General features: G+C 31.3%; 2 protein-coding genes and 1 pseudogene across 2 annotated transcripts; 1 reads left to right on the forward strand and 2 right to left on the reverse strand.

The window, feature by feature from the left end:
- Positions 1-6170: 6170 nt before the first annotated feature.
- Positions 6171-10658, forward strand: LOC128174702 (putative nuclease HARBI1). The gene is made up of 5 exons (XM_052840191.1): positions 6171-6401; positions 6811-6814; positions 8328-8826; positions 8948-9551; positions 10526-10658. Exons 1-4 carry the CDS (start codon positions 6171-6173, stop codon positions 9219-9221), a joined length of 1008 nt encoding a protein of 335 aa, XP_052696151.1. The 3' UTR covers positions 9222-9551; positions 10526-10658.
- On the reverse strand, positions 10045-15788 carry LOC128172686 (nuclear apoptosis-inducing factor 1-like). Its single transcript, XM_052838459.1, has 7 exons — positions 15362-15788; positions 12108-12273; positions 11938-12004; positions 11578-11679; positions 11355-11402; positions 11075-11131; positions 10045-10729 (listed from the first exon to the last, which is right to left on the reverse strand). Exons 1-7 carry the CDS (start codon positions 15640-15642, stop codon positions 10506-10508), a joined length of 945 nt encoding a protein of 314 aa, XP_052694419.1. The 5' UTR covers positions 15643-15788; the 3' UTR covers positions 10045-10505.
- Positions 15789-16033: 245 nt separating this feature from the next.
- On the reverse strand, positions 16034-17880 carry LOC128174703 (uncharacterized; annotated as a pseudogene).
- Between the last annotated feature and the right edge of the window lie 2284 nt (positions 17881-20164).

Genomic DNA, 20164 nt, shown 5'->3' on the forward strand with positions numbered 1-20164 from the left:
GTTTTATCAACAGAAGAGCATTGCTTGGCTACCGGTATTTCCATTTACTGCAAAGGGAGGGGTTATTGTCATTTTGTTGTTTTCTCTTTAAAGCAATTGAATTTAAAAATATATATATCATCAGATACATACATTTGTAAATGTATTACTGTTATAGATATGTATTTACAGTAAAATTCTAACAATTTTTATTTTATTTTTTCTTTAACTATTTTTTTTTTTACAATTCTAGAATTTTTTTTTGTTTGTGTTCCAAACCTTTATTATTCAATTCAATTATTTGTCCCATTTGAAATTAGCCTTGCGGGGGTATTAGTCCCTTTAGGACAGTTCTAGTTTGTGCTTTGTTTTTTAGGTCGAATAATGTGGAAAATATTCAAAAGATGGCAACAAAGAGAAAGAGTTATTTATTCAAGAAATATTGACTTGACCAGCTTTTGAAAAAAACAATATACTTTACAGTCTTTTTCATCACCGGATGTACTTTTATCACTTTTTGCCACAATTAACTATAGTATTCACTTATTTATAAATTTCCTGTCTTAAATCATATATTGGCAAAACTGTTTTAACTTTATATAAGAGATACAGTTGTTAAACTGATCGTTTTTTAATATGAAAATATTTAAAATTTGCATATCTCTCTAGTATATTTAACATTTAGTTCTATTAACATTTGCTTAAAACTTTGCTTAAATCATGTTCTTACCAATGCTGGTTTCTTGCAATAGCATGCTCTCTATTGTCATCCCTGCCTTCTCTCCATCAACATAAATTGTTGGTCCCTCTCGCTGAACCATAAGTAATAGTATATGGTACCCATAAACACCTCACCTCATGGTTAGGGTGGTTGGTTGGTGGTTACTTTAACTTCCGGTGGTTAGGTGGTTACTTACTTCCGGTATGAAACAATTGTATTTACATTTTATAAATTTTACATACTCCAACAGCAAATGTACATAAGCATGATTTTTTCTTTTTAATGGCATGTTGTTTTATTGGTTTAGATCTAATCATTTTGTGTTAAGTGATCTAATTGGTCCTGCAGTATTTACGAAGGACGTGCACACACATATTTGTATGTCTCAAAGTAACTACAATAAATTTTTTTCCTCATAGTTTTATGTTGCATTATATCATCATTTGCATTAAAAACTATCTTTGCAGTAATTCATTATGTAACTATTGAATCAAACTTTCTCAATTTCAATATCCCATTCTTGTGTTTTATATTTAAAAGAGATAAATAAAAAACACCAAAACTGTTGTATTGTAATAAGTATTTTATTTATATTTATAAGGTTAAATAAACAAAGTTAATATATGCATGTGTTTATTTTTTTAAAGTGAAATATATGAAGTAGATACAATTATATACAATAATTTCACAAAATATATGGTAAATTATAGCTTCACTCATTAGTTATTATTTCTTGTCAATCTATAAACTATTCTTTAAATGATGCTGAGGGCAAGCAGTGGTCACATTTTTCTACAACACCACTTTCACTATGTGTATACTGGCAAGGTATTACACCTTCAAAATAGGGGATTTCTTCATTAATGTTTGATAAAGTATAAAGTTCCGAAAAGTTCCTCAAATTCACAAATTTTTAATGCCACTCCTCTCCTCGAATGTTTAAGGCAAACATCATTTTTGGGTAGGAACCATTTTCTAATGTCAACACACATTTCCCTATTTTCCACCGAAACGAAAATGTCGTTCTCCAGATGGATTCTATATATTCCTTCTCTTCCACGAATAAGGTATTGCTTTACAGCAACCTTTATATTTTCTATATTGTCACAGAAAAATTTCCACTTGGCTTTATCCAAGCTAATGCATTTTTCTAATTCATCCTGTACTTCAAGTTCCACCAAAATATATCTGCCATATTCTATAACACTTATTTTTTTATCCCCAATGATGTAGTCTCCAACAACATTTTCCATGATAAGTGCCATTGTCTATATAAAAAAATAAATAAACATAAAACACTTACTTTTTTATCAAATATAATACTTATTTTACTTTATTTATACTTTTTCTAATGCAAAGACATATGTAGCTTTATGATAAAAAATATTAATTACTACTTACTTGTTTTATCAAAAGAGAGTTGACGTTTTCCTCCAAAAATTGGTGAAAAGAAAAAATTTCGTTCCCTTATATACTGAAAGAATCAATGAAAATATCACATTTATGTGTTTATATTTTCATACAACACCATAAAAAGCATCATTTGGATCACTATAAAATACTCGACAACATAAACCCACATAACAATAAAAGTAATAAAAAAAAAAACTCACTAGCATTTTTCCATAAAAACTCGCATATATTCATAAAACCACCACAAAAAATGAGGTATGTCCAATGCACGATGTTTTATCAATATTGTCGACATCGCAATGCTGACCAATATCGTCTATCGACGTGTCTACATCATGTTCCTTTTTTTCTGTTTACATCGTCGACATCGCAATGTTGATCAACATCGAGTCGACATCGTGTCTACATCGTGTTCCTTCTTTACTGTTCACATCGTCGATATCGCAATGTTGACCAACATCGAGTCGACATCGTGTCTACATCGTGTTCCTTCTTTACTGTTCACATCGTCGATATCGCAATGTTGACCAACATCGAGTCGACATCGTGTCTACATCGTGTTTCTTCTTTTCTGTTTACATCGTCGACATCGTCGATATCGCAATGTTGACCAACATCGAGTCGACATCGTGTCTACATCGTGTTCCTTCTTTCCTGTTTACATCGTCGACATTGTAGATATCGCAATGTTGACCAACATCGAGTCGACATCGTGTCTACATCGTGTTCCTTCTTTCCTGTTTACATCGTCGACATTGTAGATATCGCAATGTTGACCAACATCGAGTCGACATCGTGTCTACATCGTGTTTCTTCTTTTCTGTTTACATCGTCGATATCGCAATGTTGACCAACATCGAGTCGACATCGTGTCTACATCGTGTTCCTTCTTTCCTGTTTACATCGTCGACATTGTAGATATCGCAATGTTGACCAACATCGAGTCGACATCGTGTCTACATCGTGTTTCTTCTTTTCTGTTTACATCGTCGATATCGCAATGTTGACCAACATTGAGTCGACATCGTGTCTACATCGTGTTCCTTTTCTGCTTACATCGTCGACATCGCAATGTTGACCAACATCGAGTCGACATCGTGTCTACATCGTGTTCCTTCTTTCCTGTTAACATCGTCGACATTGTAGATATCGCAATGTTGACCAACATCGAGTCGACATCGTGTCTACATCGTGTTCCTTCTTTTCTGTTTAAATCGTCGACATTGTAGATATCGCAATGTTGACCAACATCGAGTCGACATCGTGTCTACATCATCTTCCTTATTTCCTGTTTACATCGTCGACATTGTCGACATCGCAATGTCGACCAACATCGAGTCAACATTGCAATGTTGATCGGCATCAAGTAAACATTGTGTGTACATCGTCGACGTTGTCAATATCGCAATTATGGCCAACATGTTTTATATTTTATCTGTATTACATTTAACATGTTTACTCTATTGTAATTATTGAACAAACATCGTATAATGTTAGTGATGATAAATAAAGGAATTATCTAATCTGTAGGTAAGTGTTCTGCTTAACTGACTACAAGTTATCATTTTGTCATTGACAAAAGTATCTTATGCTCTGCTTTACTTGCATTGTTTGTAACCACCAGCGGAGTGATAAACATAAAGTAGGACAGAGTTCAGTCCTAGACCGTTAATCTTGTCCCGTCGGTAGAATTTCACTATCGCACCATTCAAATTATGAATGATTCTACATTTATTAGTCTTGTTAGCATGGTTTACATCGTTAAGATTACAATAGTAGTTGATATAAAGTTTTAGTGATGTTTACAGAGCATATCAACTATCTTATTCACAAGCTGACGACATGTGTTGATATCTATATGTATGTAATTAACTTTCATATTTTACCCCTTCAATCTAGATAGCATCGTCAACCCTTTTATTTTACCCCTTTTATGACAAATTTAGTTGACGACATTGATTGTTTTATCTCATTTCTGCAAAAAACTTTGCATTACTAAATATGTGGGCACGAACGTTGAATTAATGAAACTATATTCAAGAAACATTTATGATCCAATGCTTGAATAAAAACAACACTAAACACTTACTATGAGGTAGGAGAGATATATTTTTAATCTATTATGTAAACTCGACATTTAGGAACTAGATCGAGTTATCAATAATATTAATACTTGAAAGTTAATCATGAAAGGTTGTGTACAATAAACATCATAAATAAAAAAAACATGTTCACTTTACAAGTCTGCGATCTGGTTCGGAATGCTATTGACAACTTGAAGTTTCATCTTCTTAGTTGGGGGGGGGGGGGACATTTTCTGAGTTGCTGATGAATGACTCCTCGTAGTCTTTAATATCTATACCCAATCTACTGAGGGAATTTGTCATCTGAACAATGTTTTCGAGAGGCATATCTTTAGTCGATTGCTTGATGAATGTAAAGATCAATCGCCCCCCTCCCTGTGGTTTTTCATGTTTGGTTTCTCCTAGGCCGAGAAGGCACAATGATCTCATTTCATCTTTGACCTGCTCCGCAGTATTGCGCGTGCTTTTAGTAATTGCATTGCAAGGGACAATAGGACCCGGGTATAAAAGGATTTTCTTTGAAATTTGCGGGATTTGAAGACTGGTATGTTGAAGAACACCCCCTGGTGTGTATCCGGATAGGTATTTCTTATGCTGCATAAGGTAGTTTGCAAGGCAGATTGATTTCTCTGTGCTGTGCAAGTTCACATAGCATTTGGTCTCATCATCTTCGGATTTGGTTAAAGCGTTTTTAACTTTACTTTGGAACTCCTGAGATAATGGAAGAGACAAACATTCTCCAATCAATTCTAAAAATTTTGTCACATTAAAGGCCGCTTGCATTATCATGGCCAGGCGCTGGGTGTGTCCATTTAATTTCCCTAGTATTCCTGAAAGATAGTGTTTGTTTATGTAAGATAAAATATGAATTGATTATGAAAAATGTAATGGAAATCAAATTTAGTCTCAGATTAATCAGTATTGTTTATTTGCATGATCAATAAAAGCCAGATAATGTGAAAAATTTAATTATTTTTCCATTGGTTGAATTTTATAAACCAAATTATTTTTTTTAATATTCATGTACTATAAATGTGGCAACCAAGTGGAAAGAACAAAGTTATATAATTTACAACGTTGTACCAAAAATCAGTGTAGTATTTTATTAAAAAAAAAATAACTTTTGTAAGAACAAGGAATAAATTTAAAATTGGTTACAAAGACAAATGTGGTAGATTCCACGCTTTTTAAAAGGAAAGTTTTGATTACAGTGGAAAACTGCGTCCCTGAAACAAAATGTGTTTAAAATGTTAACATTTTATTTATAGTAAGACTATTTGTTGAAAACAGTCATTCATATTGTTGTATGAATAACCATAAATAACCTCGAAATATAAAAACGCTGTGTTAAATTTTCTCAACATTCTTCAGGACCAGAATATTAGAGTGATAATCGATTAAGTATTTAGAACTAATACTGACCGAGACTGTTTATTTATTTATTAACGCTTGCAATTGTTGTAATTTATTTCGTTTAATTGCAAGAAAATTTTATGTATATCGACATTTATGAAAGTGTCATAAGAAGTTTTGTAATTGAAGGCTTCTCAATATGTAATAACGTATAAGGGGATATTTACGTGCTGCTAATTTTTACTAATTTTTACGAGTTTTATTAATCCGTAAAAATTAAACACCTAAATTTCCACAGAAGTTAAAAAAAAAAACAACTGCACTTAAAGTTTCTACATCGTATGTATGAGAGTAATGTTCATGACCTTCAGCTCAGTACCTGATGGCTGTACATGTAGGTATATTTGAGCGTTTTTAGTCACGTGGTGATAACAGTTCAGGCATGAGTTTTACTAAGCTTCTTAAGTTTAAGATTTCATCGTAACCGTAAGTTACGATGAATATGTTTTACCAAACTTCTTAACTTTAAGTTACGTCAAAAATATCGTCGTAACTTACGACAGCCTATGGGCTACTCTAAGTTAAGAATTTTTCGTATTTTTCTAAATAAATGAATAAAAATGGCCGCCTGCTTATTGTTTATTGAAGTTTTAAGAGAAAATGAGGACAAGGCTTTGCGTCGTGAACGCGTTTTCAGAGACAGGAGTCAAGTTCTAGATATGTTGACCGACAGCGAGCTCATTGGGCGATATAGATTTCCAAGGCGAGTTATTCTGCAGCTGACAAACGATGTCAAAGACTTCATACAACCACAAACTTTCAGGTCGCATGCCATTCCAGCCCACATCCAGGTATTTTTATGGATATGACTTAACAGAGGAAATTCTAAATGAAAATAAACAGAAGCTGGACTTATAAAACTTCTTATCAATCAAATTCTTACAAAATATTAATATCATAATACATCACACTCATGATATTGATTTTTAAAAAAATACACTTACTATGTTGGTTATGTTCAAAGAATGATTCCGAATGATATCCTTGCAAAAATTTCTATTTGTCCACTATTTTGAAAGAAGGATGAAGAGTAACCAAAAGGGCCACAACTGTATTATTACTTCATCGAGTTGTTCCCCTTTAACAAGAGTGTGTGTGATGAACCATACAAATTTAAAATAAAATTTAAATATTGCCTAAAAGATATATAAAGCATTTTTTGATTTATTGTGTAAAATTTATATCATTTCTTGTTGACAGTCAAGTATGGTTATAATATATTTCCTAACTTATACTAAGCAATATTACAGTTCAAGTATTAATCATAATATAGTAAAATGGTGATCAAGGAAATAAATTAATACATAGTTAAAGAATTAAAGAAATCAAAGGAGAGAGGCTTTTTTGTCATGGACTTTTTTTAACTTAATGAATAGACCTATAAAATTGTGTTAAGCCTAATGGGGTAGCCGCGGATATAAATGTATATGACATTTTTATCTGCTACTTGTGTTAATGTCTGGTTAAAAAATTCTGAACCTGCCCCCCCCCCCCCCTCCCAAGCATCAAATAATATTTTTTATCTTTGAAAAGTCTTTATTTCATTTAATTATTAGTACATGCATTGTAACCGGGTCTTGATGCAGATGACATAATAACACCAAGTTGATTTTATAGGGTTCGATTCCTTTTTCAATAAATTGTAGGAATATATGGTAAATGCAGGAAATCACACTAGAACAACACACACATAAAACATATATAAGCACACAACAAAGACAATACAAACACAAACATCGCACAGACATTGACATAAAACATATATTTACTTAGATCACCTATTAATATTATAAGCAAAGACCGATAATTTGATAATTTATATTTAAACAATAATTCCAAATGATCAGAAATATTTACGGTAATAAATATCAATAAAACTATATACATCAATGACAGAAACATATAGTTACCAATTTATGGAACTGAGTGCAGGTCCTATTACTGGATTTCATATCATGAATCGATAACCATATTCAGTATACAATGAATATCGTAAATTTACTTTACTCAATTTAATTATATTCCTTTTTTCACTATAACTTCTATTAACTTTGTAACTCATGTGCTGTATTTATTATTTGTGTTAAAATGTTATTCTTCATGCAATCTCCTATGGGAAGATAGAATGAATGAATGAACAGTCTGAGCAATTAATGAATAAAACATTTACTTGTAGCTTTTCATGATAATTCATGATAATTCATTACAAGGTTACACATACTTTATTATAAACATTCACTCTCACACTCATACTTGTCAAACAGATTTATTTATCATTTGTTTATATCGTAAACCTATACTTTAGCAATTAATCATTAAAGTTTAAAAGAGAATTACTCTTAATACAGGTCTAAGATTGGAAATTGTTGTAAGTCATAAAGTTGATAAGTCACACCCGCCTTCACTCTTCACCAAGCCTTGCAGAATTAATTTAAAAAAACCAGATCACAAAAGAAATACTCCCGCCACTGTCAGAGACTCAGAGGTGACCAATACTGATTAATCAAAGCGTAGAATAACAAAAACACCTTTATACTTTACTCTATATATTTTGACCGAACCATTATTTTAAATAGGAGTGTTAAGGTTTAATCACACACAACACACAGTCAGTATTGCAGTGCAGCGCAAAGAGTGAGAGATTGAATGAATGAGTGAATGAATGATATGTGAATCAAAATACCTTAATACTATACAAAACTAAAATTAAAACTAAGTCACACTACTACATTTTATCATTATCTTTTATTCATTTTATTTTATTTACTTTTTTTTTTTGCTTGTCGAAGATTTTGAACTAATTTCCAGGCTGCCCTCACCCTCTTTTATAAACATACTACAGGTGTGTGATGTCAACAGTACCTTTAAATCATTCCAGGTTCTAACATGCTTGCGTTTCCTGGCTAAAGGAGACTACCTCTCAGAAACAACAGACATTCATGGGATCTCCAAATCATCTGGTTGTCTGGCTGTTCATCGAGTGGTCGATGCTGTCTGCAAAGCTTTGCAGAACACGGAGTTCCCTACAAGGAGGGAACACATTTCCCGTATCAAAGCGTCGTTCTACAAGATTGCTGGGTTCCCAAATGTGATTGGTGCCATCGATGGGACTCAGATACCCATACAAGGCATGGGAACAGATGATGAACATCTGTATGTCTGCAGAAAGGGTTTTCATTCCATAAACGTGAAAGCGGTTGTAGACGCAGATTTAAGGTTTGGATATTAAAACTCTCAATTTAGATAAAGATGAATTGCTAATTAAAAGTTTAAACGTTTATATATACACCAAAGAAATACTTATGATTTTATTGTTCAAATATTAATTGATTTCCAGGTTCACAAATGCCGTCTGCAAATTCCCAGGAGCAACCCATGATGCGTTCATTTTGCAAAACAGCTCCTTGCCAAATTTGATTGAAAGCCTTCAGGATGGAGGTTGGCTGATAGGCGATTCGGGTTATCCCCTTAAAGAGTGGCTGATGACTCCTATCAGCAACCCGAGGAGTGGACAAGAAGAGCGGTACAATTCGGCTCACAGTCGTACTAGAAATGCTATTGAAAGGGCATTTGGTGTGCTTAAAGCACGTTTCAGGTACGTCACCTTTTAATCAAAATATCAAATTTAATTCAGATCAGGAAATGGTGTATTGAAAAAAAGGATTTTCTTCTAAAAGAGTGAAAAGCCTAAAACATTTCAAACTTATAAATCAACAGGTGCTTGCACAAAACTGGAGGATGCTTACCTTATAGACCAGACAAATGCACGAAAATAATTGAATGTGCTATGAGGCTACACAACTTGGCCATAAATGAAAGGGTGCCTCTCATGGTAGAAACTGAGGAAGAAGATGATGTCCAGCAACCATTTGCTCCAGTTATCCCCAACAATTGTACTGCAGCAATGCTGAGAGATAGACTTGTACAAAGATTTTGAAGAGGTATTTTGGTTTTAAGTTGCTGCAATTTTCATGTTAAAATTTTTTGGGTAAATTGGAAGTCTTGCTATTCTATTGACCAACAATAAAATGATTTCCAGACTTCGATTAGTCATATATTTGTTGAGACCCTTTTTTGAGGTTCTGATTGAAGCAAAACTACATTACTGTCGCCCTGTACACAAATCGATGTGTTATATATTGCATTGTACAGGAATCTTTATTATGATAAAATTAAAGTTTTGTTTTCACCCATTATATCACACAGGTTTAAGTACACACAGAATTATTATATTAGCATCTTTAGGTTGCAAAAAAAATTTCTCAGAAATACAGCTCACATTGCTTTAAATGTTACTTTATTATGATGACAGAAGTTAAATAATTGTACATGGACAATATATATCAATATAAAAAAACCACTACATGTACTAGCATTTTGATATAATAGTAACCAGTTCACAAAACAATCAACAGATAACAAGCCGTTTCTAATCTGAAAAACCATTATATTGGATCCTGTAATCAACAATTTTCTCTCCATTTTTAACAATTTATCATCAGAGACTTTCATCAGGACTCCACAAAAATACAAAGTCTTACAAATTAATAAATGTACCAGCAATTCTTTTTTATTAGCATTAAGATATGTAACTACAGTTCTCCCTATAAATAATATCATGAACATTTCAACAAGAGGCCCATAGTTCACATACAGTAGTAATATGAAACATTTTTTGAATATTGTAATGATTTTAAATTACCATACATTAGAATGTAGCTTAGTAGTTCTTGAGAAGAAGATTTTTATAAAGATTTTACCCAATGATTTTTATGAAGAACTATTTTGAGGGTCATTGTCTTAACAATATAAAATCTTTACTAAATATAGAAGCTTTGATATAAATATTCTTTAGGAGAAGATATTAACCTACCTTAAGTTTTTTAGTGCATATATTAAGAGAATTTAATTACAGGAGATAACGACAATGACAATGGTTGAGAATTTCCAGACTGGTGCATGGAGTTGCTTATGGATTCAACTGCAATGGTGCTTCTGCGTTGTAGTTCAAGCATTTCTTCAAGAATCTTGATTTTTCTGGATCTGTATGTCTCCAGTTTAGAAATCTTCTCCTCTTCCATAGATAACAGCTGTGATATGTGTACCGGAACTTCATTTTCTTTTAAAGAAATGTTTTAGAAAGTATGAGAATAGGTTTTCTTTTTTTTTAAATATCAATTCATTCTAACAAAGTCAATAAGGGTTTTTTTCTTTAAGGTTTTAACTACACTAAATAGACTGCTGACATTTAACAAACATTTTTTTTAACTAACCTCCTAGTGTAAGACTTGCATGAGAAAAAATGGCTGTCATGTATATTATTTGTTGAAATCAAACTTAATAAGATATCATTATGACAAAGTAGTGTGATGGACAAATTTTTAGTTCTCTTTAACAATATCACTGACCATATGCCTCCTTAAAGAATTAAAATTCACTTTACAGGGCTCGATTTCATTGTTACCTTTCCTTTGCACCCTTGTCTGTTTTCTTGGCCTTTCTTGACTTTGACTAGACTCGCCTGAAATTAAATTTGTAATAATTCAATATCCATTTGTAATGCAATATTACACTTGTATAAACTTGTATAAACTTTTTTTATGCCTTCACTATCATTAGTGCTTAAAAACCTATCAATTTGTATAAAGTTATATGTTGATATTTTTTGTCTCATGCTATCAAACTTTTGATACAATATTGTTAAATTGTTATTCATTACATTAATTGTGTTGTTTTAAACTTACTCTCAAAATTCATGTCTTTGTATGTGCTGTTGTTGATACTTGTCATTCCTTTGATAGAAAGAATATGATTAATGAAACAAAATTATCAATCGAAAAAATTATGTTCAAAAGAAATTCTTATATAGTTAATAATATGCATTTCATGAAAATAAATATTCAATTCAATAAGTATATATCAGTTATCTTGTGTGAAGGGATCATCAGATCTAGTACATGTACATACTTGCACATGGGGTTGAGGCAGACTCGCTCAGTTCTGAATTTTCTGATGCTGGAACTTCATGGATAATAATCCCTGCAGGTACCACTGGGGATGGTCTACTTTCTACAAAATGATTAATAAGGTTACTTTTTGCTATTAGAAACTGAGACACTTCTTATATGATAAACATAATGGTGGATGGTTTGAATAAAAAAACTTGTTTAAAATATTCAACATCAAGAACTATATTATTTCATTTTATGAAAAATTGCATCAACATGAAAATTTTGTATTACATGTGATTACAGTCTGGGTGTAGTGAGTTACCTTAGATTAATATCAATGTGAAAATTCATAAATATATATAAAAAGCCAATTTACCACATTCTGCGGTATCAACTCCACCACTGATGCCTTCAATTGCAACATCTGATAAAGACTGTAGAACCTTTAAAAAATAGCATACCTTTACTAAAGGAAATGATTTGTTCATGACAGACAGACAAATATTTTACTACTTATATTCATAAGAATTTTTTGTAAGTATTTACCAAATTTTCCCAATTTTTGAACATGAAATTTGGGGCTGGTCCTCCTCCTGTCTGTTTCATTGATCTCCTCCTCTCTGCTTCCTTTTTCTTTGTCAGACTTTGCATGTCTGCCCATTTTTTCTTCATTTCCTCGGTTGTTCTGTTGACCATTGCAACAGCATTGACTCTATTAGAATATAAATATTTGCCTTAGGTACTTAAATATATGTTTTTATACCCCCAAAAACGAAGTTTAGGGGGGTATACTGGTTTCACCCTGTCCGTCTGTCCGTCCGTCTGTCCGTCTGTCTGTAGACGCAACTTTGTCCCCCCTATAGAATTTTTTATTACTGCATGGAACAGTTTGAAAATTTGTACATATGTTGAACACTATCTGAAGATGTGCACCTGCAATTTTTTTTAAGATCAGACAAGATTTAATGATTTTATGACAGTTTTCATTTTCCTTATTCTATGTATTGTACACTAATGTTGAAAAGTAAGGGAGGTAATCCTTACATATTTTATTAATTAATTAATAGTATTAAAACACTCTAAAATATATTTATATAAATATATCCAGATGGAGGTTTTTTGTCTTTATGTCTTAATTAATAAAAAAATTATAAGTATTCTATCAACTGACAATGCAAAGTTTTTGTTTGTCAATGATAAATTCTTAGGAGCTAATTAGAACATCAAAGACAAGTGTGGCTGAATTCATTTGTCCCAAGGGAGCCATGATCTGAGCCATGGTTCAGATGAAGCATGTGTTTAGGGGAAATTGATAATCTGTAAAACGGGTGATGGTTTTGGGGCTATTTTAAAACTGTTTCATGTAAACCAAAAAGTTCTATCATTATAAGGAAATAAATATTATTAATATCATTATTAATAAAGAAGTTAAACTATTTTTAGAGGTTGTTTGAATTTATTTGTCAAGTAAATTGATGAAGTGACCCTATTGGGCATTAATTTAAATGAAATTCAAAATTACTGATATGATTGTAGTGTTTAGGCAATTTTAAAATTGTTTGTAATATTAAATTTTCTTTTTTACATATTTTTACATAGTATGGTAATTATGGTAATGTTTTGGGAGTTTATTAAATTTAACAAGCTCATCAAAGAAAACAACTAATTGCATCTGTCAAGACTCTTATTAGAAAGATATTGAAAGTTTTATCAACAGAAGAGCATTGCTTGGCTACCGGTATTTCCATTTAATGCAAAGGGAGGGGTAATTGTCATTTTATTGGTTTTTCTTTAAATCAATTAAATTTTTAAAAAATATATCATCAGATACATACATTTGTAAATGTATTACTGTTATAGATATGTATTTACAGTTTTGATTTTAATTTTTCTTTGTTAACTAATTTTTTTTTTTACAATTCTAGAATTTTTTTTTGGTATGTGTTCCAAACCTTTATTATTCAATTCAATTATTTGTCCCATTTGAAATTAGCCTTGCGGGGGTATTAGTCCCATTAGGACAGTTCTAGTTAATATATCAAATTTGTGCAGTTGTAGAGTGTATCTGTGTACACATATACATGTATTTGCACACTGTTTGTGCTTATAGCCTTATATATAATGAATTTGTGAAAAAAATTACAAAGTTTCAACTCATTTTTTTTAATATTTCAAAATCCTGAAACCATCTTAAAAAGTTATATTGCCAGTAATATTGACCCAACCCACAACAGCTGATTGAGTAACTCAGTCAATTTATGGGGCCAATATGTATAATATATATATGAGAAATATTGTTTATTATATCCGTATATGAAAGATATATCAGTATTATATTTAACATTCACATGAGAGAAAAAAAATCTTACAATTAAGCTACTGCATTGTTTCTGTATGATGTATATTACTGATAAATGAGAGAGTTATTTTTAACATTGTTAAAGATTTAATATTAAGGACCAAGCAAAATTTATCACTATGATGGGACAGGTACACACAGGCATGGGACAATGACTTTTTTTCATAAAAGAAAAGTATGGAACAAAACTTTTTTTTTAGCATTTGATAACACCCATGGGACAAACACTTTTTTAAAATGAGTTGCAGTTCTCAACTAAAGAATTTTTTTTTATTTTAAACATTTTCTATATTTTAAAGACAAAAAATCTATAAAAAAAAAAAAACTTATTCAAGAGGGAGTTACTCCCCTTGTTATCCAAAACTGTCACTTGTCACCTATAACTTACCTTTAACTCACACTAACATCCTCTGAAACGATATCTTGTCTTAAAATTAGAAAACTTATGCAATTCTGAGAAAAAGTATGCCTCGCATTGCCAATTCCATTGAGGTTTAAGAAAAATATGGCCATTTAAGTGAACCCACCATTTCCACTTTTCTATTATGAACATAGAGTCATAGGGCTCTCCTTTAGTTAAACATATTTATTATAATCTTTTTAATATCATTTGTTGTTCAACCTCCTTTAATAAGAAACCTTATTCAGTACTACACACATTTACATGATAGTATCATGATAAAAGCCTCATATCACTTAGAAATACCCTTACATGTATCATCCTCCCCCTATCTTTAGATTTTCATAAAAAGCATCAGTTTGAAATAGTGATCAATAGACCCCTTCACGATAACTGTGGTACTGCTCTCTTGCAGGGCAAAACTATGTAATTTTGCCCTGCAAATGAGCAGTACCACAGTTACCGTGAAGGGGTTAATTTTGCCTGGTCCCTAAATAAAACAGAACATAGCCTTGAAGATATCTGACATTTTTGAAAAATTATTTCAAAACTGAATCGCAGTAATTAAATCATTTTGTTGAAAAATCTATGAATACAGAAATATTTCCAGAAACTAATTTTATTGTGAATTTCCTCTATTATTTACCTCAGTGATGTTTAGCTTACATCTGATTACTATATCCCGACGTCATATGTCAATTTCAGCGTGTGCTACTTTATGTAAAGCATATTTATAAAATTCTTTCAAAAGCTGTCCTCAAATGAATATATTTAATACATTTAGAACAACTGAATAAAAAATGTAATTAGTCTTCAATATCTGTACTCCAGTGTTACAATCATTATATAGTCTTTCATGCATTGGAATTCTATGGCAAGATTATGTGAACTTAATTTATATTCTGGGTATGTAGAGAGAATTGTTTTGTTAAACTTTTAAAACAACCGATATACGGTGCTATAACATTGTCATTGTATGTGCTATCATATCATTTCTAAGGATTTGAGGTCCAATTTTGATACTTTCTCCAAATTACTTACTGGTTAGCGATATCCTGCCACAGTTGATTTTTCCTCTCAGAAGTTATAAAAGCGGAAAACTTCCCCTTTAAAACTCGGAAGTGCGGAGCTACGGCCTCTGCTAAAGCCATTAGCTCCGACTCACTCCAGTTGGGTTTTCTCCGTTTCAACTCTTTCTCCATTGTTGAATACAGTTTCGCAGACGATAAAATGTAAATAGCCGCGAAAACGAAAGTGCCCTCTGCGCTTGCGCAGCGTTCGTAACTACGAATATTCACACCTCCGTTATAAGAGAGTTCCATTACAGAAACTTGCGAACGTTTCGTAAGTTAAAGTTACGAATAAAACTTACGAACACGTTAGTAAAACAGAACATTCTTATCTTAGGTTAAATCTTACGAAGTTCTTAAGTAATAATATTTTTGCGTAAGATAAGAAGCTTAGTAAAACTCATGCCAGAGATCTACAAACCATGTGACAATGTCGACAACTTAATTCGTGTTTTACAAAACAAGATTTTTTTCTTTTACACACAATGCAGCTTGATTGACACTGATGCAGTTTTTGATAGGGTTTCAAACATTCATAGCAAAATTTGGATTGAGTAAAGAACCCACAGACATTAACAATAGTATCAAAATGTGCATTTCCATTTTGCTCTGTATGAAAAAATACGATCTTTTTTCGGAATTTCTAACCCTTGCTCATCTTCACTGCCATCTTTTGGAGCAGTTCGTATGAATTTGTTACCAGTAGTGGCACTGACAACTAGAATATCAACATTCAATACGTTCTCAAAAGCATGAATGTATTGAATGGACAGACGTCTCTCACTGCTTACATTGGCTTTCTGGCATAACAAAATGGCTAATTTTTTTTGACGTTCATTATTTCTTTTGTTGTGCTTCATTAATTCTTTGTAGAACCAAATAGGACATTTCTGCAATTCCATTACTTTTTCTTCTATTGTTCCTTTGTCACTTTGGTGTGCTAATTTCTGCCATTCGGATGTTGGAATTTGATGTAATTTGAGAAACCCCATACAAATGCTTCGAGCAAGGCATAATTCATCTGTGTTTTGAATTTTGGTACATGATCTTTTTATTCTGAGAAAAACATTGCTGCTACCAACTTTGTTAATATTTTTGCCTGCTATACAGCCCTTTGGAACTTTAATAAACCCCACATTTAAATAAAAACTTTTATCTAGAGAAAGATTTTCATGGCTGTTTAAGACATTTTGTAAGATCTCCATCACACTTTTTCCAGTAAGATCTTTCAAGGGCCTTAGCGGTACATACACAGGATTGTACAATCCCATGTGATGAATGATGGCTCGTCCAAGATCCAAAAAAGGGTCAAGTCCTCGAGCTGTTTCATTGAGAATGTTGTCAAACATATCTTCTAATTCACGAAGCAGATCAGTCAGCCTCATTCCTTGTTCAGGGTTTTCTGCATTAAATCGAATATTGTAGTTTATATCGATAGCATTATTTTTCATTATAGTTCGTTCTCCTACTTTTTGAATGGTATATGGTATTTTTTTCACACTGCCAAAACCAATCTGAGATGAGTTGGTTCTAGTAGAGGTTGATGCTTCATCGGTTTCCATGGATTCAGGAGCCATTTCTTGATCTGCAACATGGTCCGCTTCCATAGGTTCACATGTTAAATTCAGAATCAATGGGGACCATGGACCTTCACCGGTGTAATCCGTTTAATCCAAATCATGAGCTAATTCGTGAAACATCAGGTCGTGTTCATTGCTCATTACTTTATCACAATGGTGGCATTGATCTTCTTGATCCTACAAAACACGGTTAAAATTTTTTATAATATAATGTTTTTTGTGAAATTGTTCTTGTCGTTTATGTGCAATGTATTAATTTGTATTACAAAGAATATAGGGTGAGTTTACCATGCATCGCACAAACTTAAACAGTAGAGGCTTAAAAAAAATTCTTATTTTCAAGTAAAAATGTAGAAGTTCGAATTTAGACTAGTGTCTTTGTAATGAATATTCTGTCAATGAGGGAATATTTTATCGTGCCAACACCTACAGGAATTTTGGATTTAAAAAATGTTCTATCTTCAGACATGTAAAGCTTGGTAACAAAAAAGTGGTTGTATCAATTATTTTTAAAAAAATATTGTACTACACATGTTGAGGTATAACACATGGAATGTGTACTTTGTTAACTATAAGAGAACAAAACCATGCACTGAAACTTCTCCAATGCATGGTTAATTTGTGCCCATTGCTTGATAAACTCACTCCTGCAGTTCTTTTTTTTAGTGTGACTCAATTATAAACGAGGGTGTGTGTATTTGCTTTGAAATATGCAATGTAATAATATTCCATTCTTCTTTAATGTTGCACGTTATCAATAAAAAAGCAATAAAAAACAATAACTGTTTTTGGGTTGGATGTTGCTCCCTTTTCACCGTCATGATGAAGTTCGTGTTCACTCTCGTGTCTTTGAGCTTCGTTGTCATCGTCAAACAAATCCACAGTATCCACATAAGAAGAAGGTGTTCATCTAGTTTAAAAATATTGATGTGTACTCATAAAATGAACATGTAATTTAATCTCAATAGTGTAATGGTCTTTTTTTTTAATGATTTAACTACTTACTTCGTCTTTCTTGATTAATCCGGAAACAATAATTCGATTATAATTTTAAAATTGGAAACGTTTAAGGATGTGATATTTCCGTAATTCATAGTTAGATGAAATCGTTGAATTTTACTATTAATATTCTAAACTGAGTAAAAAATGTATGATTATGTAATTAAGATTAGTTACTGATAACAATTATATATCATTACTAAGTCATCATCATCATTATTCGATAGCATTGGACTGTTATGTCCATCTTCATGCATTTGACCTTCAAGATGATTCTTAAATATCAAACCGCAGTACTTGCATAGGAAATCTGACATCTGTATATAAAAAAAAGATGAAAATATTCTGATTCTTTTTTTTTTGCTTTTCAAATATTTATTTCTTTTTCTTAAACTCATCACTGTCTGTTGGGTTTTTTTCCCCCTTTTTATCACTGCAAAAAGAACGATAACTCTACAGCCTGGCTTTTCAAATTATTTTCCCTTCTCCATAGAACAACAGAAAAAAGATTGGGTTTTTTTACGAAATTTATTAAAGGATGCCCATGCATCGTATGAATAAAATATAAAATATACATATGATATTATACTACAGTAACAGTAAAATGGTATCTTAAGAAATTAATTACATAATATAAAATTACACCTAATATTTTGAAAATAGTTTTATAAAAGTTTTGGTAAAATTGTTTATGTAAACTACAAATTGTAAAAATAAGATCCTTACATGTTATATTTTTTGGGTTCATAAAAAATTAGACTTTATACATTTTTAATTTAAAAAAAATCTAAAATAGATAATTATCCATAGACCTACATGTTATTTTTAAATTTAAAAAAATCACTCTTTACAAAAAAATATTACAGAAATTTAGTTTACCTACATTTTTTACACAGAATTGTAAATATACTTTTTAAACGACTAAATGTTGATTTCATAAAAAGAATAATTAAAATGTATTACAGCAATAAGGATAATATTATTAATATAAAAACCTAACCTAAAAAAAATTTACAGTGTAAAATATGTATACACAAAGCACTATTAATATGACTAGAACAAGGTAATGACTTTTGTATGCTAAAGTGTTCTATTTAATACATGTAAACACTAAAAATAAGACTAGAATTAAGAAATGGCACGTACTGTAGTAAAATATCATATTTTTAAAGTAATAATTAAAAAACAATTTTGCACATCAAAGTGCACATGTAAAATTTGTAAACAAAATTAAAAAAACATTAAAAAAAATCAATTTAACATAATGACACCTGATGTTTCGCCTAGTTTTTACAAATTAGTCACGTCCTTCATTTTATTTGAAAAACATACATCACCATGTATAATTATATACATTTTTTTAAACTTTAGTAAAACAAAAAGTGGCGTGTAATTACATAACACAACCATACAAATCTACTCATTGTTAAGTTTACAAAATAATTCAAATATATACTTATTGTTAAACTCAGCCATACATATATACTTAATGTAAAGCTTACAAAAAAATAATTCAATGTATACTTATTGTTAAGTTAACAAAATAATTCAAATAATGTAGCAAAACTATCAAATCTTTTTAAATACTTCATAGAATAAATTTTAACATTCTGTATTTTGATGTTTTGACAGTTCCTGCAGAAGCTTATCTTTACTTTTAGATAAAAAAATTACCCCAAAATTTCCAAAATAAAAAAATTTGAGTCTGTAAACAAAATTTCCTAAAAAACACCCCCACCATACCCAGAAAAAAATAAGTCTGTAAAAAAAAGTTTCCAAAAACCACCCCCCTTCCCAAAAAAACTGAGTTATAAAAAATGATTTAATCTTTTTTCTTTTGTGCCATTGATCTAGTTAGGGTCTTCCGTCTCCAGCGGAAGACCCTTCTATTATTCTTCGGTTTCTTTTTCAATTCTATTATTATTATTATTATTATTATTCTTTTTTTCCTTACACATTTTGTGCAGAGGATTTCTCGGCGATTACTCGTTCGATTTCTTTTAAATTTTCAGTAAAGATGCCCCGCCGTCTGAAGTTTGTACCGCCGGAAAATTTTTGAGAAATTCACTTCCCTTCGGAAGTTATCGTGATTTTACGATTTTTAAAAGTCAATTTTGTCTGACAGGTTTTTCAAAAATGGGTAAAGATAAAAGGCTGAAATTTTCAGAGATGATAGACCTACTGTTTTTCTGGCG

This window comes from Crassostrea angulata, chromosome 2 (assembly GCF_025612915.1).
Source record: "Crassostrea angulata isolate pt1a10 chromosome 2, ASM2561291v2, whole genome shotgun sequence".
Taxonomy (NCBI): Eukaryota; Metazoa; Mollusca; class Bivalvia; order Ostreida; family Ostreidae; genus Magallana; species Magallana angulata.

Excerpts from the sequence above, each read along its gene's own strand:
- LOC128172686 (XM_052838459.1), bottom strand. The coding sequence starts at position 15,642 with ATGGAACTCTCTTATAACGGAGGTGTGAATATTCGTAGTTACGAACGC. Across the intron at positions 12,274-15,361 it reads TGGCAGGATATCGCTAACCA|AGTCAATGCTGTTGCAATGG; the intron begins GTAAGTAATTTG and ends ATATTCTAATAG. Across the intron at positions 11,132-11,354 it reads CAAAGACATGAATTTTGAGA|GCGAGTCTAGTCAAAGTCAA; the intron begins GTAAGTTTAAAA and ends ATTTAATTTCAG.
- LOC128174702 (XM_052840191.1), top strand. The coding sequence starts at position 6,171 with ATGGCCGCCTGCTTATTGTTTATTGAAGTTTTAAGAGAAAATGAGGAC. Across the intron at positions 8,827-8,947 it reads GTTGTAGACGCAGATTTAAG|GTTCACAAATGCCGTCTGCA; the intron begins GTTTGGATATTA and ends ATTGATTTCCAG.